Genomic DNA, 26,687 nt, shown 5'->3' with positions numbered 1-26,687 from the left:
GTGTCCCGTGGATACACCAGAATTCTTCTCCCAAATCTATACATTTAAAGCTGTATATACAGTTTAAGAGGGTTAAAATAAAACCAGCTCAGCAAAAGCAAATATGCCATCATGCTGGGTGTTCAGATAGTAAGCTCTCCAGGTCACACAGCACATCTTTTGTGCTGGATGTTTACTTGTTTCCTTTAAAGGTTTTGTGTTAGTTTTGTTAAAGAAATAGACAGCCACAGCTCAGCACACACTATGCGTCAGCCACAAATGCAGGGCAGCTAACTTTAGAAACTTATCTTAAAACTAGTTTTGTTCTCCTGCAGAATTTGTTTTAGGACAATCTATGTTTTGCACAGTACTCAAATAATAAATCAGAAAGCCAGTTGCACCATTTTACTATGTAGTGTGGCAACAACAGCGTAGGAGCTGGTTTTATCCATAGCAATAATATCCAAATACAGGTGTAATCTTAATGCATCAGTAGGGTCCTCTCACCAAATAGTAAAATTCTGTGGTTGGGGAATTTTGTAACTGGTTGTGTCAGGGAGAGAATACCATTTTCAGCAGGCCACTGAGAGTACTAACTATAGTGCCTCCAGCAGTCCTCCAAGTAAGGCTTTCTCCTTTGTCACTAGACATACACAGCCACTTCATTACATAAATGCTGTGGGGGGCTGTGTCAGCTGGAATAAGTTAACACACACACAGGATTGTACCAGGAAGGCTGGACACGACATGTCAGCATTTTATTTACCAAAAGTGAAGCTGAACCCCAGAATGATTTTTTTTAAAAAAACCATAAGCTTATATGGCAGGTATTTGTCCCTCCCGCTGTCAACACCACAGTGCAAGAATCGATCTCTCTGCAATCACTTATCCTTTGAGAATCAAATACTAGTTGTAAAATGAGTTAATAAAATATGGGTCTCCCAATGAATCAATAAAAAACATTTAACTCAATGCAACAGACCAATTTGCAAAACCAACTTATGGAATTCTCCCAGGTGAAAGACCTTTAAAGCACTTGGAGCCTTGAGGTAGCATTTTTATGCAGAATTCAATTTTTTTTTGAGTGGAGGAAAATATTGGTAGCACATCTTTAGCTCCAGCCAGGCTAAGTGGATTTCAGTAATTCTCTTATGAGGCTAGTGGCTTTCTTTTGCATCTTTAAATACTGATATAACACTATAGCCTGTAAAGAGAGAAATTACAAGGAAGGCCTCTTGAAATAAAGCATATGTTTGAAGTGACTGAAAACAGAAGTAATTGTAATAACAACAAAAAGTAACTGGAGTGAAAAAACCCAAAACATTTGTATTTTGGCAAGACTGGTTTGCAAATACATGTCAAGAACCAGAATCCCAACACCAGCTAACTGAAAAGGAAAGAGATGGAAGGTGACATTCAAAGGGGTTTTTCTTTTTTCCTCTGTGCAAAACTGCACTTTGGGTTTTTTTGTTTTTTTTAAAAGACAGCTTTTTTTTTGTACATTGTGAAACCTGTGCTGTGACATTAACCAGAAATACCATATGCCAGGACACTTGACCACTGAAAGCTCCTCTCACTGACTTCACAACAATCACAAGCAGAGAATCAGAAATAAGACAGATATTTCTCCTAATCTCAAGATCATCATCCTCTTGCCCACTTTGCTGCTGAGGTCTCTTATTAAACTAGAGCTCTCTCCGCTACCAATTGCTGGGAATCCATGGCAGATTTACTGAACACAGAGCAATACCAACAGAGAAACTCACACATCCATTAGACACATTAAAACAAAAGTGGCTGGAGTAAGACAGGGATGTGGTGATGCAGCTGAATCACTACTGACCAATGTCTCAAAGTCAATTCTCACTCTCTCTTTTCAAGCACTCTGACTTTGTCCTTTATTGATACTCTGGCTGGCTAGCCAAAGGTGCTATTGAGTAACATTCTATAGGTCACCTCTCCCTATCTTCTTATCCCCACTCCCCAAAAGACTACATAGCAAATTGGTTAAAACAAACCAGACCAGCCAGGCAGATCCCAAAGATGGACTTTAAACTGATGATCCCCCACCCCTTGCCCTTAGAGGCTCATTCTCTCTGCTCAAAGTTCAGTTGCTCACTTGCATCATACTACAGTGTCCCATCTGACATTGGGTGTGACATGGCTGTGTGTGATAATTCCACTCTACTGCATGCAAGGAGCATAGAGATGGATAAAAGTTTGTAAATCTGTTCCCTCATCTGGGACCTCTAGCTTTCTGAGTCCATAGCCTCATGTTCCCTCCCTCTGCCTTCTAAATCTATTAAAATCCTTCCGTGCAGAATTTCCATAAGGCCCTAAGGGTGTCCAGTAGACCTTGCTTCCTTTTGGCCAGGCTTCAGTACAGTTTATCAGGTTTGCATATTCTGAGGCACCAAGTCCTATAATGCAGAGAACTGAAAGTTGTAAGCGTAGCCAGATGTGCTTTACTCCAGTGGATACAAGGGAGGGGCATCTGAGGAAGTGTTTGTATGGGAAGGACCAAAGCTGGTTGAGGATAGTTATTCAGAGAGATTTCTTTAGTTCATGTGACAGCTTAAGCTGTACGGAAACTCAGATGGGTTTGGAGACCAGCTTGTGTCTGGATTGCCTGGACAATCCACATCTGGCCTGATTTGAGAGCCTGAGTCTGCTTCTGAATCCTGATCTCTCAGTTATCAGCATGAGGACCTGCCAACTGTTATTTTTTTAAAATTCTACAATTAAAAAGAAAGACTGAGTGTTTTTAGTGTTAAACCTCAGAAGTATGAATGAAATTCCAGTTCCTGCTGCTTTTTTAGCCTTGCAGAACTGAACCTGTACAGTAAAACACGGAAAACACACTGTGTGTGGAGGCAGTTACAAGAGCAACTAGATAACAGCATCAGGGCTGTAACAGTGAGGCACACCTTGTTCAGTGGTATTCATTACAAACCAGTCCATCATCTGAAAGCATAATGCAATCTACTGTAACTAGACAACAACAGTACAGACTCAACCTGATATGGATCCCACTTTACAGAACAGTGCAGGAGCTGGAAGGAGTGAGGAAAATATTACAGGCTAGAAGCCAACTCCGTGTTGTAGCTCTGCACCTTCCACCTTGTTAGAGCAGATTTCTAGTGTGCTAACAAGCAGGAATTCAGAGTTATAGTATTCTCTCCCCTTTCTCAGGTGATCATAAAAATTAAATAGTGGGTTCAGTTCTACCCATCAGAGTCTGCAATTAAAATTTCACCATCCCAGAAACATGGAGGTAAGTTTCACATAAATTTAGAACACTGAAAATGGAAAGGGGACCACTAGACTTATCACCTACAAATTCATTGCCTTTTCTTTATATAAATATTATATTTTATGCCATAAAAAGGTTCCCCCTGAAGGTCGGAGTCTCATTTAGATAATACTCTGATAAAATCTCAGCAGGATGTGCCTTAAGGTCAACAGATCTATAGAAACAGAAGTCTTCCTAATAAACGCTGCAGATTTGACAAATAAATATCTTTAACTGAATTATATATTACCTAAAGCAAAAGACCACTCCAAACACACCAACTGCCTAGTTAGCAAAGGCATTTGCTTCATGAAGTCAAATGTTGCTAATTTCTGAAAGATTTAACAAACAGACTTGGCATTTGGAAGTATCTAAGTGCCTAATCAAGTTAAATATTACAAAATATTAGAATTGAGGGGAGCTGCTTAAGTACATAATTATTATTCCTTTAAATTACAAAAAAATTAACCTCCTTAAAAAGAGAGTTTTAAAACTGATCCAGACAACAGCAATGCCCTGTGAAATCTAGCAGTATAAAGGGTATCTAAGCAGGAGAGGGTCATGTGCTGCAACATCTCAGCAGTAAAATCTGCCCCGTTTAAGAAATGGAGAGCAAGTTTATGGGGATGATACAGCTATGGCACCTTCAAGCCACTGGAGCTGTTGGACGACTATCGAACTCTCTGCATATGTGGTAGCATAAAGAACGAAAACAATTCTTTTTACTGGTCAGAAAATGTTCAGAGTCAATCATTCTTCATTTTCTGCATTTCAGTATTGAGCAGTTATTTCTCTCTTGTGCCCCCAGCTTTGTTTATAGTTTTATTACAGAACTGCAGTACCTGCAGCTTTCAGCAGATGGCAGGAACACCTCAGTGCCAACTTATTCAATGGCTCTGATAATTTCAAGTCCCCTTGATATATTCAGCATCAAACCCATATGCTACAATTACATTTTTGACATTCTGTAAAGGAAGTGTCAAAGGAAGATATTAAGAGACTGTAAAGAGAAGGCTGCTCCCTGGGGGAAGATAAGCAGCCTGCCATTACAAATCTGCTCTGAAGATTTGCCACAACAATAAAATGAGGAAAAAAAAGGAAGGTTCTGTATCTTTTACACTTTGGGTTTTGCATCAGGCACTTATATTGTTGGAGAGACATGCCATTCTGAGCCAAACAAGTGAGAGAAGGGTTAGAATCATCTTTAAACTAAGCCTAATAATGAAATTTCAGCAGCAAAGTGGAGGCATGGAGTGAGCCTCTCCCCATCCATCTGTGCTGAGACTTATTTATGGTTTCTAAAATGCCCAAGAAGACAGCAGCAGTAACTGTTCTGTAGTGTCCATTTTTCCTTATGTGTTGTGTTGCTGAGAGGAGGCTTTTCTGTGTCTTGAACTGAGAAGGCACTAAGGTACCCTGTGCCTAATTCCCTGGATCCAACAGGTCCATGCTTGAACCAAACATTGCCACCAGCTGCTCCTCATAATGTGTTATATTCCTCTTCATAATGTCCATGCAGGGGCCAAGCAGCCTCTCGAATGCTTGCACATCCATGACTACAGAGAAACAAATAGAAGAGTGAAAACAAATAAAGAGCTACCCTGCAAAATAAAGCAATAACCCAATCCGAATTACTTTCTAAAACTCATGTAACTTGAGTCCAGCCAACATGGTTCTAATGTTTCAGTGGAAGCCACTCGCACTGAAGTCAAACTTCTCATTTTACAAAGCTGTCATGCTGATCCAGGAGACTAATAAAAATAAATGTCTGATCCTGGCATAAATCTGGAGGCCAAATGCAAAAACCACACAGCTGCAATATGAGCATGACTGAAAAATCCCTGTCATGTGTAACAAACATCTTTAGAGGGAAGGAAATCAAGCTGAATGGAGGTTGTGCTTTTTATGCTACCATGCTGCAGATACACACTTGACTCTATGACTTCCCTTTTCTGAAATAGTGGAAGCCAGGCACATAAAGGAAGTAACGTACTTAATCTCCATTGGGCACTTACACCATCCCCAGTCAAAACAGAAATGGTACAAAGAAAGGCAAGATGAAGGAAACAAGGGTTCCCATACTGAAGTGCTGAAGGTCTCTTGCAGGCCAAAATTCCTGGCCTTGACTGAAGAACAAGCAATCCAGATTGGATGCCAGTTAGAATCTACATGGCTGTACAACTTAATGGAATAGCATAGACAACATGAAGCAATTGGGCATTGCCTGAAGGCACCTACTGCAGAGAGATACCTAGCAGCACAAAGTACCCTTACCTAAACACTTGACATCCCCAACAGCATAGGCAGAGGCTGCTCTGGGTTTGTTGGTAACAAGTGCAAGCTCTCCAAAATATTGTCCTTTCTGACACCGGGCAATCTCCACTTCCTGGTTAGCGTCCTTACTTGTCATAGTCTGTGCCAGAAATAGAACAATAAGCAAAGTGACTATTTTAATCACGACACAGTGCTATGCATACAGCTCTCTCTGAACAGAAGATCACAGCTGGCAGAGAAATGCTTCAGTAATGGCTCAGTATCCTGTACTCAGGGTCTCCAGAATATTCCCTAACAAAGATTTTAAGTATAACATACACAAGGCTCTTCCCAGTAAAGATTGCCTCAAACTGGGAGAACTATTTGTTTGAAAGCAAGACTCCAGTTAAAAGAAGTCACAGAAGGGCAAAGGGTTAAAAGATGCTGTACTTTGAGTATCTGTTGACTGTTGCCTACTACAGTCCCCCCTAGGGAAGACTGTATCCATGTTTGAAGTTTGGAAGGGAACATCATGACAATTTGCACATGTGCAGATGTAAGCAAAGCATGTTTCTCAAACAGACATGCATCATCTTCAGAATCGGTTTTTGAAATAGCTTGAAGCGACTCTGGGGAGATGTACAGCCTGCCTTGCCCAGCTAGAAACAATAACGATCAGATCTTCAAATAATCCGAGAGTTCGTCTGTTGTACAGCACAGCACTTTTATTAAGAACATAGATCAGGCCGAGAATCCATCGAGCCCGCTGTCCTGTCTAACCCTATCCAGTACCATATGTTTCAGGAGGAAGGTCCTATGATGAGAGGGTATTTTTCTTTTTATATCCCCCTCCCCCCCAAAAGATGTATATTGAGCAGGGCTGCCTACAATGATGCCCAGGACTTCTTTAAAATTTAGAACACAGCAATAGCATGAAATGGTTCAAATTTTTTCCCTTCAGTGTTGACTTGCATTTGTCAACACTGAACGTAACCTGCCATTGTGCTGCCCATTCACTTTGTTAGGTCCCTCCGCAACTTTTCACTCTTCTGTAGTCTTTATTCACCTACATAACTGTCATCTGCTGGTTTTGCCAACTCACTGTTCACTATTTTTCCCAGCGCATTGATAAATATATTAACCACCACTGACTCTAGTATGGAACCATGCTACACCTCCTCTCTATTAACCTTTGCCTAGAGTGAAAAGTTACCATTTATCTCTACTTTTTGTTTCCTGTCACTTAGTTTCTAAACCACGATAGCACTGGACTTCTCACCCCATAACTGTATTTCAACTCACCTTGCTTTTAATCAAGATTTTTACTTCACCAGACTCTACAATGTAAAAGCTGTCTGCTTTATCACCCTATAAAGAGAAAAGGTAAGAATAAATTTGCCATCCTATTTTAAGATACAGAAATTATATTCAAATGTTCACACTATTCAGGGCTTAGTGCTAAATTGTGCACAAGTTGAAAATTTGCTGCAGTGACTAATACAGGAAGTGGCCTATATTGGGCTAAAGCAGTAGCTCAAAAGAGGGGTGAGGAGTCTGCGGAGAGTCTACCTGCTGACATCCAAAAGGCTAACATACCAATATAAACAAGGAAGGTTTTAAAAATGCTTGTGAAATAGAAGGGAAAAAATTGATAGGACGTTGAACTGGTAAACAGTCGTCAAGGAATGCACATGTAATATTAAGAAAACAAAAACAAAGCAACAAAGTGATAACTAGAGGAGTCAAAAGCAATAAGAAAGGGTTTTAGAAGTACGTTCAGTAAAAGAGAAAGGTGAGGAATATACAGAATCTCTGCAACATCAGAAAGGAGAGCAAGTATGAGAAAATAGCAAAAGAGCCAGCACTGCAAGGAGCTGCTTCTGCTCAACTTGTAGTGAAAACCTTGTGCAGGAAGCAGTTCAGTGATTTGAGATGGCAAATGGAGAGGCCAACAACAGAAGGGCAAACAAAGACGGGGGGAAATCTGGCAAAACTACTGCAGATCCTGATGAAATATATCATATAGTTTTTAATAAAACTAACCAAGGAATGCCTGGAACCTCTGAAAACAAGTTTCAGTGAGTCATTGGAGAGAGACTAGCTGTCTGGAAAATACCAAACATGGTAGCAACTATTCCTTTATGGTCAATAGGAGGAAAGAACCAGAAAATTACCAGCTAATTAACCTGACACATTCTGGGCAAAACAGCTGAGACTAATAGGAGTCCAGTACATCAGCTTTTGTGGGAAAGGTGTCTAAAAACCAATAAGAGATATTGTTTTGACAAAACTAAGCTATGCCAACAAATCAAATGGCCTTCTATAGGATTAATGGTATATCTGACAATGAGTGGACGGAGCATACTGGGATGTCAATAAGGCGTTCAATATAGAGCCAAAAATATAATATTAAAGAAACAAAGTCATTCATTCAAGGGAAAAAAAAGATACAAATTGGTGGACAGCTACCTGAAGAGCAAACAAGTCCAACAAAGATATTATAGGGTGGCTTCAGGTAATCAGCTAAATATGACCTTGAAGTGCAAAATGGCTGGGGAAGACGGGTGTGTACACCCACAAATGCACCAGAACTACCGCCCTTGGAAATACAGTGTGTTCACCTTGGGGCTCACAGGATGACCCCCATTATCTGTCTAGCTTTACTTTGATCCCATATATATATATATATGCAAGTACAGAGACAAGTGTTTTGTAGACAGGGCAGGAGCTTCGTCTAACAAGAACATTGGCCAGCACTTCCCATTATAAGATTGCGTTTTCAGTTGCTTATAACTTTGCAAAAGAAACCATTTGGGCTGAAATTTTCCATGCCAGGCCTCTGCTGCAGGAGGGTTTTTTGGGAAAATTTCAGCCAAAATGGTTCAGCTGTATCCAAAAATGAGCCTAGGGAAAAATATGTTTTGCCCATGTTAAAAAATTCATGCAACCTTTTCTTTGAGAAGCTCTAGCACTTCAAAAAGTGCTTTGGACCAGGACGTTGAAATTTGTTAGGGGACTGCCCTTTGTGTCAGGGATGTGCCTTTTGCCTTCCCTTTGAAAATCTGCACAAATTTGGCCCAGCTGCAAGTCTCTGAAATATCATAGTTCATACTGCTCAGTAGAGACTTGATATAGCTTAATCCCTCTGCACCGGGCATGCTCCAGCCTCGGGCTGAGCAGGACTTTCCTTGAACTTGCAGCTCTGGCTGCCGCAGGCTGGCCTGGGTACCAGAACTGAGAGAAGGGGAGAGCCTGTCCATCCTGTATTCTCAGTAACCACTCCCCTTGCTGACACCCAGGCAGCATGGAAGAGGAAGCTACCTGAGTCAAATGCAGAGGACAAGAGCAGAGAGGACAAGAGCTGGGGAAAGTGGCCGGGACATAGGATGCCCAGACAACAAGTGTGAAAAATCGGGACGGGGGTGGCGGGGTAATAAGAGCCTATGTAAGAAAAAGCCCCAAATATTGGGACTGTCCCTATAAAATTGGGACAGCTGGTCACCCTACCGGGACAGCCTAGGCAAGAAGGCTGGGACTAGGAGCCAGGTGGTAGACTGGGCATTAGTGGGATGAGGGCAAGGAGACAGATCTGATGAGGAACCGGGTGTGTGCACACTGGAGTTGGATGAGGAGCATGAAAGTGAAACTGGGAGTAGGAGTCAGTGAGGAAGGGAAACACAGGCAGAGAGACCCAACTAGAAGTTGTGGGGAGACAGACAGTTCAGATGAGGAGCTGGGAGGTGAGAAGGGAAGACTGGGAGTGTGATGGGGAGTCAGAAGAGGGAAGACTGACTTGTTGGGCCAGGAAACTGGGATGAAAAACCTGAGGAGTGGAGACTGGAATTGGTTAGGTGAGGAGAATGGGACGGGGATGAGGAGCCTGGATGGGGAAGAAATACAACTGGGACGAATTGGTGAGGACAGAGAAGAAGGGGTCAAGGTTTGGGGGCAATGGGCAGAAGACCATATGACTGCTAGAACTTGGAATGGAGCCCAAGATTCCTGAGTCTCACCATTCCTCTGCTGCTTGCAAATATCTGTGAAACCCAGTGGCAAAGCATCCCATCCCCCTCTAGTGCTGGTCCACATAGAGGATGGCAACCTACCACGGCTATCAGTTACTCTGTCAACTCAAGTGGCAGAGGTCTGTGCAATGGATCTAGAGGTTCTAACCCTGCTGATGAACCATGTGGGTGTCAATGTGACACCACATAATGGAACTTTTTTTCTCTAGTTTGCTATTTAAAGAAACTAGGAAACTGCACACAAAATTTATGTGAAAAGAACATTAAAGTTGCAAAGTCAAGCACTCGGATGTTAGTGCAACCTTAACTCAGCCCGTTTGAGTGCATACTTTATGATACAGTCTTTGATTACATGATCACATACTGTGTTTTCCACAGGACACTGCCTCATTCAATATACAGGACTGATCTGTTCTGTGGATGAATCCGAGTTGTGTGTGGTGAAGGAGGCTGCTGTCTGTAGGACCTCTGCCTCATTTGTTGCAGGAATGTAGTGAATGAAGCAGGGGATTGCAGGAAGAGAAAGGAGGGTCTCATGTTTAAGGCAGCTGAATGCTGTCCTGAAGAACTGCATTCTATCCCTGGTTCTGTTCCTCTATGATGCTAGTTTCATATGTGGTCACTAATTGAGTGTTCTTGATTTTCTGAATTTGTCTGGCTTGAGACCCCTGGACTCTGATTTGCAGAAACTTGGAGCACTCACAGGTGCAACTGAAGTCACTTAGAAATGTGCTTTGAACATATGAAGCGTTATACAATGTTAAGTGTTGTGAGAAATCAAGTCCTACGTGTCTCAGACTGGGCAACCAAAATTAGTGAACGTATGTGAGTTGTACAGACTCTCTTTATTCTGGCATGTCCTACATTAGCGTGCTTGACTTTGCAAACTTAATGTTCTTCCATTGTTTATGTTCTTACTCTTCTCTTTAGTTTGTGTGTAATACATATATGGGAAATATACGGATATGAAACACAGATAGAAGGTACCTAAGTGGCCAAGGAAAGAGGATAGAGAGAATCAGAGGAGACATGAACACAGCTTATAAATACATTACAAAGAACATAAGTGAGAAGGGAACTGAACCCTAAAAAATGGCAGGAGAGAGAGCCACAGCCCAGTGCCAAGGCAATACATGTTTCCAAGACTGTAGGAAAAGTTATGATGGTATGGCTCCTCTGCCATGTCTGAGGAGGACACCTCTCCTAGCAGCTGCAGGGCAAGTCCCAAAACCCACTGTCTATCATGCTGACCAATGTCTCATTGTTCACTTGTACTCCCGTCCGTCTATATCCATCTGTTGTTTCTAGTCTTTGCTTGTAAGTTCTGGGGGCAGGGACTATCTTTTTGTTTTGTATTTTACAGCGCCTGGCATGATGGGGTCCTGGTCTATGATGCTAAGATAATGCAAATACAACAACAGAGTATAAGCAGGCCAAGCAATCCAGGAGGCCATAGGGATTCTTTCTGTCATCTGGTCTTAGCACCCTTAGTTGGCTGGTGTTAGTGGCCTGTGACATAGAGCAGTGCTATTCAAAGTGGTGGTCTGCGGACCGGCAGCCATCAGCTGCTGGTCTGCGCGCACATTAGGAAAAAAAATTGCCGGTCCCCCACATCAGACAGCTTGAGAAGCACTGACAGAGGGTGTCAGAAGAGAGGAGCTGGTGGTCCCTCTAGACTTTATCTAGAACTCAGACACTGCAGAAGGTTAGGTGTCATTCAGACAGCCAAAATGCAATCCAGCTATTTCATTTCACACAGTTTTGCAAGCTATTAAGGCATTAAAAGATCTGTGCACCACATCTATGTTGGAAAAAAAACATTTCTACCTTAAAAGAAACAAGCTGAGTGGGAAATGCAAGGATTTCAACTAAGAACTAGATAATGCTAACAACTTTCAAATGCTTTAAAGATAATGTTACTCTTAGCTGAATGACCAAATTAATGGAAAATGATTTTTTAAATGTAAAATTATTTGGTAAGAGAGTGTGCATGGCACTGACATGACTCCTAGCATACAAGACTTTTCCAGGCACTAAATCAGATCCACTGCTGAAGGTGTACAAAATACATCATATCCCAGCTGCCCACATAAATTCAGATCACTAATCCCCTGGGCAATATCTAAGGAGTGTTTTATATACTTTTCCTGAGTTCTGTTACTTGTGGAGATGTATTGTATCTTGACTTTAGCAAAGCTTTTGACACGGTCTCCCACAGTATTCTTGTCAGCAAGTTAAGGAAGTATGGGCTGGATGAATGCACCATAAGGTGGGTAGAAAGTTGGCTAGATTGTCGGGCTCAACGGGTAGTGATCAATGGCTCCATGTCTAGTTGGCAGCCGGTGTCAAGTGGAGTGCCCCAGGGGTCGGTCCTGGGGCCGGTTTTGTTCAATATCTTCATAAATGTTCTGGAGGATGGTGTGGATTGCACTCAGCAAATTTGCGGATGACACTAAACTGGGAGGAGTGGTAGATACACTGGAGGGCAGGGATAGGATACAGAGGGACCTAGACAAATTGGAGGATTGGGCCAAAAGAAATCTGATGAGGTTCAATAAGGATAAGTGCAGGGTCCTGCACTTAGGACGGAAGAACCCAATGCACAGCTACAGACTAGGGACCGAATGGCTAGGCAGCAGTTCTGCGGAAAAGGACCTAGGGGTGACAGTGGACGAGAAACTGGATATGAGCCAGCAGTGTGCCCTTGTTGCCAAGAAGGCCAATGGCATTTTGGGATGTATAAGTAGGGGCATAGCGAGCAGATCGAGGGACGTGATCGTCCCCCTCTATTCAACATTGGTGAGGCCTCATCTGGAGTACTGTGTCCAGTTTTGGGCCCCACACTATAAGAAGGATGTGGATAAATTGGAGAGAGTCCAGCGAAGGGCAACAAAAATGATTAGGGGTCTGGAACACATGACTTATGAGGAGAGGCTGAGGGAACTGGGATTGTTTAGTCTGCAGAAGAGAAGAATGAGGGGGGATTTGATAGCTGCTTTCAACTACCTGAGAGGTAGTTCCAGAGAGGATGGTTCTAGACTATTCTCAGTGGTGGAAGAGGACAGGACAAGGAGTAATGGTCTCAAGTTGCAGTGGGGTGGTTCAGGTTGGATATTAGGAAAAACTTTTTCACTAGGAGGGTAGTGAAACACTGGAATGCTTTGCCTAGGGAGGTGGTGGAATCTTCTTCCTTAGACGTTTTTAAGGTCAGGCTTGACAAAGCCCTGGCTGGGATGATTTAATTGGGTATGGGTCCTGCTTTTGAGCAGGGGGTTGGACTAGATGACCTCCTGAGGTCCCTTCCAACCCTGATATTCTATGATTCTTTGAAAAGTGCTGCATAATTGGATCAATGACTGCATGTGATCCCAAACCTGACATCTCAGTGTGGGCTTTTTGCCTTTGACTCTCCGTTTGCCCAGAGCTCACTCTTCTCAGGCCCTCAAGCAGGAGGGTTTTATCTTGCAAAACAGAGTGGATTTTTGGATGGAATTAATTGGCTTTGTTTAGTTATTAACAGGCTAGGCCGTTCATTTATTCAAAATTATCTGTCACTCAAAATAATTAAAATTAATGTATGCTGAAGACATTATCAATGATTCTTGGTCAGATTTTTACTAGTTAGACTCAATTCAATTAGATAATTTCCTGATGACCTAATTCAAGTGTTATACAAATCACTGCTGTTGAATTGTTTTAGATTTTGATAGGAACAAGATCTAAAATTTGTCAGAGATCATTTTACTATTTATCCGCTCTCGTTTCATCAGGCTACACTGTGCATTTAAAAGGCTCGTTGTGATTGTCTAAGACGTCTGCTGTTTTCAGGAAGATGAGGACCTTCATGGAACCCTGTATCAATAGGGATCTTTCCTTAGTGTTTTTTCTTAATCACCCAAATGAGTCATTAATTGTATTGTACTTCCTGTATTACTTGAAAAAAGGCTTTTTAAAAATATTCACAAGCAGGAAGTAAATTAGAGTAAGAAAAATGGATAATAGAACAAATTCCTAGGGGAACTAGGTACCATCCCAACCCTGAAAATAATAAAAAAACCAACAACCTTAAATAAGATGTTAGTAGGAATAATGGCATGAATAAGGTCAAACTGGACAACCAAACTGGTATCTATGATTCCATGTAGTATAAAAAAAGAGGGGGGAATTCGAAGTCCAAATACCTGAGAAATGATGCGCTCCCCATCTCGATACACCTTCTCCCCTATTACATCAACTATCTTCATTCGCTCTGAAACCTGGAACAGAGAGAAAATTTCCATTCAGCGTACAACTGCCCCTGAGGAATTAGGACCTGAAACCATGTGAAGCTTTTCCTATTTTTGTGTACTATATTAAAAAGAATGCTTGCTATGCTCTTTGAGATCAGCATGCCATACAATTTACAGTGAGCATCTGGGAGTTTCTGATTTTTCTAGTGTCATAGATAGGGAACCATATTCAACAGTGGATTAAATGAAGATTGCCTGTTGACTTTAGTGGCGTTTACTCATTTATTCCAGAGCTGAATTTGACCCTATGTACTTATGACTAAGTAAGGGGAAAAAGTCAAATGTGTTAACCTGACTGCAGTTTAAAGGTCTGTTGTTTTAATGATGGTAAATTAGAAATTAAAAATTAGAAAGTGGTTGTACGAAATATGTATGCCTGAGTCTTCATGTACAGGGAAGAGATGATAGTTTAAAGAGATTAATCTTCCATTAAAGCTCACATTTCCTCTTGTCCACTTAGCCTCTCAAGAGAGAATTTGATGGGTCCAGAGTAGCGGCAAAAACAGTTCAGAAAGGAATAATTCGACAGCAAAGATGATACATCAATAATGGATTTAAATCTTACTCAACTAATCTTGAGCATGTGTACCTCAAATGTAATGAAATGAGTTATTCTACATATAATATAAATACAGTTTGTCATGCAATAAGCCACCAGAAATGCTAATGAGGTATTTTTGTATTTTCCTAAATATTTATGAGACACTTTAGTGCTCAGGAAGGTCACAGTGATGGAGCTGGTTTAACCCAGGTACAGAGGGAGCAGGGGCTGTGGATGCTTCCTCCCATAGCTTTGCCAATACACCTCTGTCCTGACCTGTACCACCATGTTTTTTCCAGCCCTTGAGCAGAGATTGCCAGTCACATCTAACCATAATACTTTGCTTTTCTCTAGCACCTTTCATCAAAGGATCTGAAAGTGCTTTACAAACATTAATTAAGCCTTAGAGAACATCCGTGAAAGGTATGCCTGTGATGGGGAAACTGAAGCAAAGAGACATTAAGTCACTATCTAAAGTAATAACACATCAGTACCCATAATCTGGAAGAGAACCCTGACCCCTTAACTCCCATTCCTTGCTTTGAACAATGTTGTTTCCCGAATGTATGGTGATTTTGAAGAAGGGTACATATGGTATTTAAGATGAAATCAGCAACCTTTCATTCCACTTGTGACTGAAGGAAGGATTTGAACAAATTTTTTGCATAATTGCTGTAAAAGAAATTAAGTTGTTCTACTAATGTGGTGTTACTGTAACTTCTATTTCAAATTGTGCTCTAGCAAGGATCCAACAAGAATCCTATCTAATTGAAAAGCAGCAATAATAGCAGACTCTCTAAAGCAAATGCTAACAAAACAGCTTTACCTCCAGCGATTTAAGAAGGGGCACAGACTCAATAAATAATTCAAATGTCTTCCTCTTCTTCGCATTGTTTTTCAATATAATTCTTCTGAACGTCACTCGATCCTGTAAGAGAAAGGATAGAAAAATGGATTATTTCCTTTGGACAAAATGACAAGTGTTTAAGAGAGATGCAGACTGATGCTTTCTCTCCAGAAAGCAGGAATGCTGCAAATGCTAGTTTATAAACACTGTGTTTAAAAAGTCTATTAAAATTGTGCTGTATTAATCAAATAATGGGCATTGCTGATGGCTGCTGTAAAAAGGACCTACTGTAATAGAAATCAGAAGTTAGGAATTGTTGAAAACTGATAAGGGAAGCAAAGGGACACAAGGTGAAATCTATAGCCAGCAGAGTTAAGGACAAGAAGGAGACTTTTTAAAATATATTAGGAACAAAAAGAATCCTGACTATGATATTGGTCCATTGCTAGATTTAAATAGTAGAATTGTTAATAATGCAGAAAAGCATAAGTGTTCAATAAATATTTCTGTTCTGTATTTGGGGGAAAAACACAGAGGATATAGTTTCATCATATGGTGACAGCACTCTCCACTCCACTAGTATCTTTGGAGGATGTTAAACAGAAGCTGTTAAAATTAGACCTTTTAAATCAGCGCGTCCAGATAACTTGCATCCAAGTGTTTTAAAAGAGCTGGCTGGACAATTAATGCTGATTTTCTGTAAGTCCTGGAGCACTGGGGAAGTTCCAGAAGACTGGAAGAAAGCTAATGGTGTAACAATTTTTAAAAAGGGTAAATGGGATGACCTGGGTAATTATAGGCCTGCGAGCCTGTCACCGATCCCGGGAAAGATAGTGGAGAGGCTGATATGGGGCTCAATTAATAAAGTATTAAAAGAGGGTAGTAATTAATGCAAAACAACATAGGTTTACGGAAAACAGATCTTGTCAAACTAACCTGGTTTTTTTAATGAGATTACAAGTTTGGCAGATAAAGGTAATAGTGCTGTTGTGACATACTTAGACTTCTGTGTGGCATTGGACTTGATTCTGCACAACATTTTGATTAAAAACCCAGAATATTAAAATTAACATGACATATTAAATGGATTAAAAACTGGATAACTGATCGGTCTCAAAATGTAACTGTAAACAGGAAATTGTCATTAAGCATGTGTTTCCAGTGGGGTCCTGAAGGGACCAGTTTTTGGCCCTATACTATTTAACATTTTTATCAATGACATGGAAGAAAATATAAAATCATAACTGATTAATTTTGCAGAGGACACAAACATTGGGGAAGTGGTAAATAATGATGAGGACAGATCACCAATTTAGCACCATCTGGATTGCTTGATAAACTTCTCACAAGCAAACAATATATGTGTTTTAATATGGGTAAATGTATACATCTAGGAACAAAGAATGTAGGTCACACTTACAGAAGAGGGACTCTATCCTGCGAGGTTGGGGGGGTCATGGTGGATACTCATGGTGGAACATGAGCTCCCAAAGTGACACTGTGGCCAAAACAACATAAGCAGTCCTGGGATGCATAAAGAAGGGAATGTCAAATAGGAGTTGAGAGGTTATTTTACCTCTCTTTTTGGCATTAGTGTGACTGGTAATGGAATACCATGTCCAGTTCTGGTGCCCACAATTCAAGAAGAAAGTTGATGAATTGGATAGGGTTCAGAGAACAGCCACAAGAATGATTCAAGGGTTAGAACACATACCTTATAGTGGTAGACTCTAAGAACTCCATCTATTTAACTTAACAAAGAGAAGGTTATGGGGTGACTTGATCAATGTGGCCACTAGGTAGCAGCATTTGACCAAATGAGATTAAGCTCGCCCAATATCTGCAAGGGTTGTTCACCTCATATTTTTGTATCCGCAACATCAGAAATATTTAGCTTTCTTGAGAACTTCTTCTCAGCAGGCTAAGGGAAGAATAGTACAAACATGTAGGGACAAAATCAGAAAAGCTAAGGCACAAAATGAGTTCCACCTAGCAAGGGCCATAAAAGACAATAAAAGATGTTTTTTAAACATATTAGGAAAATATGAAGGAATTATTAGGTTTTCTACTTGGTGGGGAAGCAGAGCTAATAAATGATCACATCAAGAAAGCTCAGGTGTTTAATGCCTATTTTGCTTCACTCTTCACTTAAAAGGTTAATGGTGACCAGGTACTCAACACAATTATAACAACAAAGGGGAAGGAACACAAACCAAGATAGGGACAGAACAGGTTAAAGACTATTTACATAAATTAGATGTATTTAAGATGGCAGGACTTGATTAAATTCATCCTAGGATATCTAAGGAACTACTGAAGCAATCTCGGAACTGTTAGGGAGTAGCTTTGAGAACTTTCATGGAGGATGGGGTGTGGCCCAGAGGACTAGAGAAAGGAAAACACAGCACCTATCTTTAAGAAGGGGGACAAAGAGAACCCAAGGAGCATAGACCAGTCAGCCTAACTTTGATACCTGGAAAGATACTGGAACAAATAATTAAGCAGCCAATTTGTAATCACCTAAAGCATGAAAGGGTTATAAGGAATAACCCACATGAATGTGTCACAAACAAATCATGCCAAACCAACCTAATTTCCTTCTTGGATAGGGTTACTGGCCTAGCCAGGGACACAGCAGCAATGATATACCTTGATTTTACTAAGTGTTTTGACACAGTCCTGCATGATATTCTCATAAGCAAACTAGGGAAATTTGGTCTCGATGAAATTACTATAAAATGGGTGCATAACTGGTTGAAAACTCATACTCCTGTAAGAGTAGTTATAAATGGCTTACTGTTGAAGTGAGAAGGCATATCTTGTGAAGTCCCACTGGGGTCTGATACTATTCAATATTTTCATTAATGACTTGGATAATGGAGTGGAGAGTACAATTATAACATTTGGGACTTTGGAGAACAGGGTTAGAATTCAAAAAGATCTTGAAAATTAGAGAATTGGTCTGAAATCAACAACATGAAATTCAGTAAAGACAAGTGCAAAGCACTACACTTAGGAAGAAAGAACACAACTACAAAATGGAGAATAATGGACTAGGTGGTACTACTGCTGAAGGGGCTCTGGGGGTCATAGTGGATCACAAACTGAATGAATCAATGTGATGCAGTTGTGAAAAAGGCTGATCTCATTCTTGGGTATATTAACAGGACTGTCATATATAAGTTATGGGAGATAGTTATCCCACTCTACTCAGCACTGGTGAGACCGCAGCTAGATGAGTAAATACTGTGTCCAGTTGTAGGTGCCACACTTTAGAAAAGATGTGGATAAATTTGAAACAGCCCAGAAAAGAGCAACAAAAATAATAAAAGGTTTAGAAAACCTGGCCTATGAGGCATGGTTAAAAAACTAGATGTGTTTAGTCTGGAGAAAAGACGACAGAGGGGGGAACCTGATGACTATCTTAAAATATGTTAAGAGCTGTTACAAAGAGGACAGTGCTCATTTGGTCCTTAATACCTACTGAAGGTTGGACAAGAAGTAATGGGGATTATGACCCCATGCCCCATAACAGTCACAGAGATATGCTTATGATATGAATATGGCACAACTAAGATATGTTTTATGCAAGAGGGGTCATGTGAGGTGTCATTGGAAGGGTTACCATTTACTGAATGTGATTATCCAATCTGTATGCATGTTTCATTTCTGCATCTGAAGTTAAAAATATTGACTATGTAATAATTACAACTGTGTTTTCACCTGGGGAACGCCCACCAGACAGTAGGCAAACAGCCAGGATGAGCCATTAGGAAGGACAATAGGACTTTGAAGATTCTAATCTCCCTCCTTCCTGAGAAGTTTCCTGGGATGCTGCTTTAACGCTGTAGGGTCAGGTGATCAGGTCACCTGGTACTGGACATCATTTTGGACTCATGATATTTTTCTATTGGAAGGGGGTGGGGGTCAAACTAGGAGACAGGATTCCGGCCATATGTAAATCCTATTTAAGGCTGGGGAGTGAGTTAATCTTGGCTCTTCTCCACTGCCTCCCCGCCCAAGAAGGAAGTCTGCTGAAAACACCAGAAGAAACAAAGGAACTAAACTGGGGGCAGGGGCTGAGCCCAGGCGAGAAAGGTCAGCCTGTGAAACAAATACCTGGAGATTCAAGCTGCAAGCAGTGCAGTTTACCTTCAAGAAACTCTGCAACTTGCATAAACCACCACTTAGGGTGGGAATTGGCTATTAACAACCGTTTAATTTAGTGTAATAAGCTTAGTTTGCATGTTTTGTTTTATTTGCTCAGTGATCTGCTTTGTTCTGTTTGCTATCCCTTATAATCACTTAAAATCTACCTTTTGTAGCTGTTAAACTTATTTTTTGTTTATTCTAAAACCCAGTTTGTGCAATTCATAATGAGGGGTGGGGGTGGGGGGAGCTGTGCATATCTTCCTTCACATTGAGGGAGGGAGCGAATTTCACAAGCTTACACTGTATAGATCTCTATACAGCACAAGACAATATAATTTTGGGTTTACACTCCAGAGAGTGTGTGTACCTCTGTGCTAGGCAATTCCCCGAGCTGAGTCTTCCCACACAGAGCTGACTGCAGACTCTGTGCGATTCTGCTGCTGGGTGTGTCCCTAACTGTGTTTGCGCAGCAGGACAGAGTGAGGGAGCCCAGGCTGGTGGAATGGGCAGGCTCAGTGGGACCCCAATACATCAGGTGGCACCCCAGAAGAGGGTCCAACCCATCACAGGGTTAATTTACAGCAAGGGAGATTTAGGCTGGATATTGGGAAAATCCTTCTAACTATAAGGGTAGTTAAACTCTGGAATATGTTGTGGAATCCCCGTCATTGGAGATTTTTTGAGCAGGTTAGACAAACACCTGTCATGGATGGTCTAGATTTACTTGGTTCTACCCCTGTGCAGGGGGCTGGACTTGATGGCTTCTCAAGGTAAGGAGGGCCAGAGGGCCTAGGTGAGCATTTTAGAGAAAGAGCCAGATCTTAGAGCGGTTATGGTGGAAACAGTAGTAAGATCTGGGCACAGCTTAGAGCAGGAGTTCTCAATCTTTTTCTTGCTGAGCCCCCCCCAAACATGCTATAAAAACTCCATAGCTGACTTATGCTGCAGTAACTGGTTTTCTGCATATAAAAGCCAGGGCTGGCATTAGGGGGTAGCAAGCAGGGCAATTACCTAGACCCTGTGAAACTACATTGCTCAGGGCCCTGGACTTCAGCCCCATGTGGTGGGGCTTCAGCTTTCTGCCCTGGGCCACAGTGAGTCTAATGCTGGCCTGCTTGGCGACCCCCCTGAAACCTGCTCACAGCCCCACAGGGGGTCCTAGACTCCTGGTTGAAAACCACTGGCTTAGATATTGGTGTAGACAGATGGCTGAGTCATGGGCGACACTCAATCTGTGGCCCTGAGTGACAGAAAGGATGGTGGTGTTAGCAGTGAGAGAAGGGGAACAGCGGGGGAAGACAAAAAGTTCAGTCTTGGGCAAAGGAGAGAGCGAATGGGGTCATTGGAGGAGAAGAGCGAGTGAGAAACACCTAATGAAAAGCAAGAGGAAAACACAGTTTTGGGGGGCAAGGGGAAAATGAAGTCACAGCAAATATTGCTGATCTTTTCTTTGTAATAGTTGGTTACATCCTGTGTGGAGAGGCAGAAGACACAAGAGCAAAGCATGATTTCAGGAAGGCATCAGAGGTTGGGAATGAGTGTGGGAATGTGGGTTTGAGAGTCAGTGAGGGAGAAGAAGGGCTTCTGTTTGACCAGGAGGAAGGCAGAATTGAAAGAGGGGAGTGTGCATGTTAATGAGTCTCTCTCCAGAAGCATTCAGTGGCACAGGAGCAAGATAAATCAGATGTTGGGAGTAAGTACTCTTCACTGCCTTGCAAGAGACCTAGATTTGATTACTGATCTTAGTCTTGCTGAGATGGGCTTGCAGAGCTGTGGAGGTAGTTAAAACCTCCTAAGTGGAAGAGAGAGCGAGTCATTCCTGTGGTTTACTGAGGAGCTGAGAGCTGAAGTGAGGTGCTTGAGACAGTGCTACTTCAGAGTGACGAAGGTATGGTAAAGAGAAAAGCAGAGAGCAGGCAAAGGGATCGTGGGAAAATAACCATAATTATGGCCAGGCAAATCAACTTCATTTCAGCTTAAAGGTAACTGGAATAAAAAGTCACCTTATTCACTTTTTCTAATGAGCTCCATGTGCAGGTGGTTCATTTTATATTATTTAGCCTGTTTTGTTATAGAAATTAATTAGACCCCAACATTACTCCCAGGTTAGCTTATCAGAATCTTTCCTTTATGAACTACAAACAAAAAGAGAAGTCAATCTTCTCAGTGTGCACTGAGATTGCACAAACATGCTGGTGCGTAATAGCTTATCAATCATATAATCAAGGTCATAATGCACAGTCAACCTTTACTGATAGTTGCTGAGGAGCCATGTGTACTATACGACAAACTTCAAAGGCTTCTGTGGTATTACAGTCATTTTCTGACGTGAACTACAGCAGATGAGTAACACCGAGCACTTTGAAAGTAGACCTTACACAAATACTGTAAAGAAAAGGACCATATAGGAAGCTCCAATTTCTAGAAGTCACATTTAGCAAGCTAACCCAGAAACAAAAGCAGCAATATTGTCTATCAGCCCAAAAGGTGGGAACAACTCTCAAAGCTGTGCTCATCCTGGGACTTCTTCCACAGCAATGTGGGGCAGAGACCAGGAACAACATGAAAGCTACAGTTTGTCCTTGGGAAGGTGAACAAATCTTTTGGTGTCTCTTCCTACCTCAAAGTGAGTGCTTCAGATTACTTGACGGGCTAACGAGAAAGAGAACTACAACTGTTCCCCAGAGAGAGAGGAAGATGCTGGGGAGTTAACATTCTTGCATCCCAAGTCCTAAATGGGCAGGGCTGTTCTACTATAAAATACATGCATTCGTTACCTTCTCTTTATCCCTCTGCAGTATGAAAAAACAGACTAACTAGCAAAAGCTTTACATTGCAGCGCCTGTGAAGTGACCAAATGACCCTCACTAATAGATCTGGAGTTATGATTTATTGACAGATTGTTTTAGGGAAGTGGTAAAAAGCATTTGCACAATGAACTCTGGGTTGAAATAATAAATCATGATAAAATAGCTATTTGCATACAGACACGCACTGGGAAAAAGTAACTGATGATGGATGGAGTGTATTAATTAGTGTTTAACACTTGATGCAGCTTAGAGTAATTTTCCACACTTACCAGTCCCCAAAGGGCTCCTTCTGTTGTGGCAACAATGGTAGCAGCTCTAGGAGTGTTGTACATCAAGGCCAGTTCCCCAAAACTGCCGTGATTGTCATAACGGCCGACACAACGAGGCTGGCTCTCTCTTGTTACAAAAATATCATACAATCCCCTGGAAAAATAGAAAAAATACTGTTCATTAGACCAAATTACAGCACTGCTAATAAAATACTGCTTTCAACAGTTGGCTCAAATATAAATGATGCAGATGTTTTCCCAGTACAAGAATTAGTTTTCCTATCTCTGATCTGTGTACCAAGAGCACATGCTCTGCCCAGTTTGCCATTATCTGATTGTAAGCTATTTCTATGTAAGATGCCTTCAAAGCACCTCTCCCTTCACACTTCATTTTAACACCTGGAAGCTTCCCTCTGTCCATCCTGATCAGGGCTCCCTGCTTTCTTCTGAATTTATTACTTGGGCTTTCTGACTTTGCTATGCCTAGCAGATGTCATTGGGTTTAGGAGCTTTTTTAGTTAGACTAACTGCTGCTGGTTCTGACGTTTGAGGTGCCTGGCTCTTTAAAAGACATTTTGTCAAACTATATGTTGGAGTGGGGGAAAGAAGGGAGATGAACATCTGAGTATGAATGTGTCTTCTTCGGTTAAGTTAAGAAGATACACCAAGAGGGCTTTTGCTGCATTGGACAGGGACTCCAATTACTAGGGCAGTCCAAATGAGTTTCTCTGGTTATTCCATTTACAATAAGTGAATCACAGGAACGTAGAGCTAGAGAAGTCACAGTTTTTGGGGGTGTAATCCAGACCAGTGAGGGATTTACCCTGTAACCTTGAGTGGCTCACAATGACTTGCTACTATAGTTCCCAGCCTGGGACACTCACAGCAACAAATATGCAGGTCACACCCTGAATGCCTGTGCACTATGCAACCAGCCCTGGTTCAGCAACTTTGACCCCAACAGCCTTTCTACAGACCCCCAGCCCCACTCTGACTTCCACCAGCCTTGATTACAACTAGCAAAGTGACCCCAACACACTCCCCATCCTGAATATTCCCCAAACCCTGTGCTCTGTAATCACCAGCCTTTTCCTGGACAGTTCAGAGAAATAATAAGGTTTATTTGTTCCTTTAAAGAGACAAAAGCATATTACAGCTTATTCACTTAACTGGGGTATATAAACTCTTCCCTGCAAACTCAACACTTAGTTAGTTTATAGTAAAAATAAAACACATTTATTAACAATAGGACAAAGTTATGTGCTGCTAAGTAAAAGGAATAAAGTTAGAAACTGCTACAGGGAAATAAAAGTGAAAATGCATCTAAAAGTCTAAAACTTTATCTAGGAAAGTACAGGCTTTGTTCAAGATGGTTTCTGTTACCAGTCTCTCGAGCCATGGCTGACTTTCCCTCAGTCAGAACCTTCCACAGAAGTACAAGATGCTGGTTTGCCTTGTTTTCCTAGGTGAAAGATCTTTGCCTTTGCAGGATTCTCACCTATAGTCAGTTTCCAGAGACTTCAACCCCCCCTGGGTTGAAGGACCCATCTTTCACAGCTGCAAGAGCTCTAGCCTCTTGTGTCTGTCTAGTGATGGATAACTTAGGGATGTTCTCTGCCCTCCCTCTCTCAAAGTTCATATACCTTGCTGTTCCTCTCTTCCTGTGGCCTTCTCATTCATGGGGATTCTTGTTTTGGTCACACCTTGCTTAATTTCTTTGGAGACAGGGAGATAGCTAGAACATTCCCTCCTGTCTGGGAGAGACATGTTTCTCCCTTTGTTTAGGTCACAGACTGTAAAGTATAATATTAAGGAGCATTCATAATTCTCTATGTAGTGTTAATAATTACAATTCACAACTATACCGATCATCAGGGTGTCATAGGCTTTCATAAAAGACCTTGCTCAACACACTTACCATACAGTAATATTGTATGCAATCAGTAGATTCAATTGCTGATCACTTGAGGTTTAGCCTCCACCCCATCTTTACAGACCAGCAAAAATTTGTAATGTATTGTTTGAAAAGTAAAACACAGCCAAGCTTCTTTCTTCTCCTAGGTATAGATGCCATACTGTCTCCTCCCCCAGTTGTTAGCTTGCTAGTTTAGTTTAACTAATATGTAAACAGACCCTCATTCTCTCTGCCTGATGACCAGACTGGTCAGAGAAGCAAACATTTCTTTGTCTAGGGCAGACTATTTACCAATTTCCCCTGACATGCCTGATTTAAACACATTTTAGTGATAATTCTAGCATATATCCATAATGTTTAATACACACCACATACATATACTATGCAAGAATATTAATTGAGTTGGGATACACTGGTCAGGCCAGCTGAAACTCATTACAATACCCAGGAGTCCCCTACCCTCTGGTTCTGAGATGCTCTTAGGGTCACACCTGCCCCCTTACAACACTGCAGGAGGGTTAGCCACTGGCTGACCCAGAGGCAGACGGTTAGAGCCCTCTTTCCTGGACAAGGCATCTGCCACCGCATTTTCCTTCCCTGTGAAAGAAACCTGTTCTCTCACCTTTGTCTGTTTACCATCTCCAGGACATAATATTAGAGTATCCAGATTTTCACGTACAGAGTTATTACAAACATTTCAGTGACATTAATGATCAGCGTGTTATTAGATTTCAAATGATATACAACATGCCACCTTTTAAAGAAATATCATGACACAGTGTGTATGCCAGGCCTGACAAGAGTTTCTGACAGAGTAGTGAACGTCAAATGGGCCTCTGATACAGAGGTCATCTACTCCATCCCGCTGTGCTGAAGCGGGACCAAGTATACCTAGAGTCCCATATGCATTAGCAGCCACTGCACTGCACCCAAGCCAACCAATTGTCAGGGATGGTTGATGACAGTACCTCTGAACATACCTACCTTCATGAAAAGACAAAGATTCCCTACATTTTAATGTTATAAGGGAAGTGTCTGAGAAGGAACTATGCATCTGAGGAATACCCTAATAGTCATTCCTTGGAACAGACACTGGTCAAGGAGAATTTATGAAAGATGTAATCTCTAGAGGAAAAACAGCCAATGAACCCGTTTACAGAAGAGAACCCCAGAAAAACCACCACATCAAGTTTTTAAATAGACTTAATGTTGGATGCAAAGCTATAATCTTCACCAACAAATTGGAGAGAATGTTACTGACCTCCCATAGGGTGTCACCTGCCACCAGAAATAAGAGAATTGTCAGCTATAGCAGCAAGTGGAACTCTTCAGTAAATAAGTTTAGGAACAAAGAGGGCCACTAAATTAAGTCCTAGCTGGCAGCATCAGTCAAGCAGCAGCTAGGAGTGATGACTGCATACCCTGCTATTGGATACGAGTTGTCTTTGAACTCTCCGGTTTCTAAAACAAGCACTGGATGCAGCTCTGTGCCAACAACACTTGCAAATAGCTCCACCATACTGATTCCTGCACAGATACCTCAACTTGGAAACGATCGTGTATCAGGTGTGGGAAAGCTTTGCAACAAACCCACAAGCCGGCATTCCTGCCTCGAAGCCTTTCAGACCAAAAAGATTAAAATTTAGTTTGCTGGGTCAATTTCCACTATGTCAGAGTCAGGCTTGTGAACATTTCAGGAGATACCTCAAAGCAATCCAAGAGTTACCAGTCTCAGTTGAGGCCTCAGCAGAGGCACTCTCCTTTCATCCAGAAAGCTAAGGCTGAAGCCAGAAGAACAGGGAAACAGCCTAATATGTCTACAAAGGACTCTGACCCTTGAAACCATATTACTTAATTATATATGGAATACAGACAAGAGAAAACAATTTCAGTATGCTAACAGAAGGCCACTCTAGCAGTGAACAGTGAACTACCAATGCCATATGCAGTTAACAGAGACACTACAAACAACAAGCCTATTAAGGGAAGCATAAGACCATCAACAGAAGATAGGCGTAAGGACTCCAAAACGAAACAATGCACCAATATTGGCAGGAGCAATAGTCAGATGAGTGATACAGTCAGTGCAAGGACTATACCTAATCCAGCTAGGAAACTGGGCAAGGTCAGACAAACAACAAATGTTTGTACACTAATGCAAGGAGCCTGGGCAATAAAATGGAGGAGCTAGAACTGCCAGGACACGACATGAAACTCGAGATTATAAGGATAGCAGAAATCAGATGAATAGCGGCTCCACAGCAGAAGAGGACGTAGGCTGAAACCCACTTAAGTTTCTGGGTAGACACTGGTGT

General features: G+C 41.6%; 1 protein-coding gene and 1 long non-coding RNA gene across 2 annotated transcripts in view; one reads left to right on the top strand and one right to left on the bottom strand.

Annotated features, from left to right (window-relative positions):
- LOC142072665 (uncharacterized) overlaps positions 1 to 26,687 on the top strand; it is a 63,690-nt gene that overhangs the window by 2,753 nt on the left and 34,250 nt on the right. The window lies entirely within an intron of this gene.
- Positions 702 to 26,687, bottom strand: part of PRKAR2A (protein kinase cAMP-dependent type II regulatory subunit alpha) — a 163,157-nt gene continuing 137,171 nt past the window's right edge. The window contains exons 6-11 of the mRNA XM_048859373.2: positions 22,458 to 22,611; positions 15,206 to 15,307; positions 13,731 to 13,805; positions 6,827 to 6,892; positions 5,546 to 5,684; positions 702 to 4,827 (exon numbers count right to left, since the gene is read on the bottom strand). Of these exons, the coding sequence (XP_048715330.1) occupies positions 4,694 to 4,827; positions 5,546 to 5,684; positions 6,827 to 6,892; positions 13,731 to 13,805; positions 15,206 to 15,307; positions 22,458 to 22,611 (670 nt within the window). The 3' untranslated portion in view covers positions 702 to 4,693. The remainder of the gene's footprint in view (positions 4,828 to 5,545; positions 5,685 to 6,826; positions 6,893 to 13,730; positions 13,806 to 15,205; positions 15,308 to 22,457; positions 22,612 to 26,687) is intronic.

Source organism: Caretta caretta, chromosome 7, assembly GCF_965140235.1.
Source record: "Caretta caretta isolate rCarCar2 chromosome 7, rCarCar1.hap1, whole genome shotgun sequence".
Lineage (NCBI taxonomy): Eukaryota > Metazoa > Chordata > Testudines > Cheloniidae > Caretta > Caretta caretta.
The sequence above is the reverse complement of the archived record's forward strand: the minus strand, read 5'-3'. Positions and strand labels throughout refer to the sequence as shown.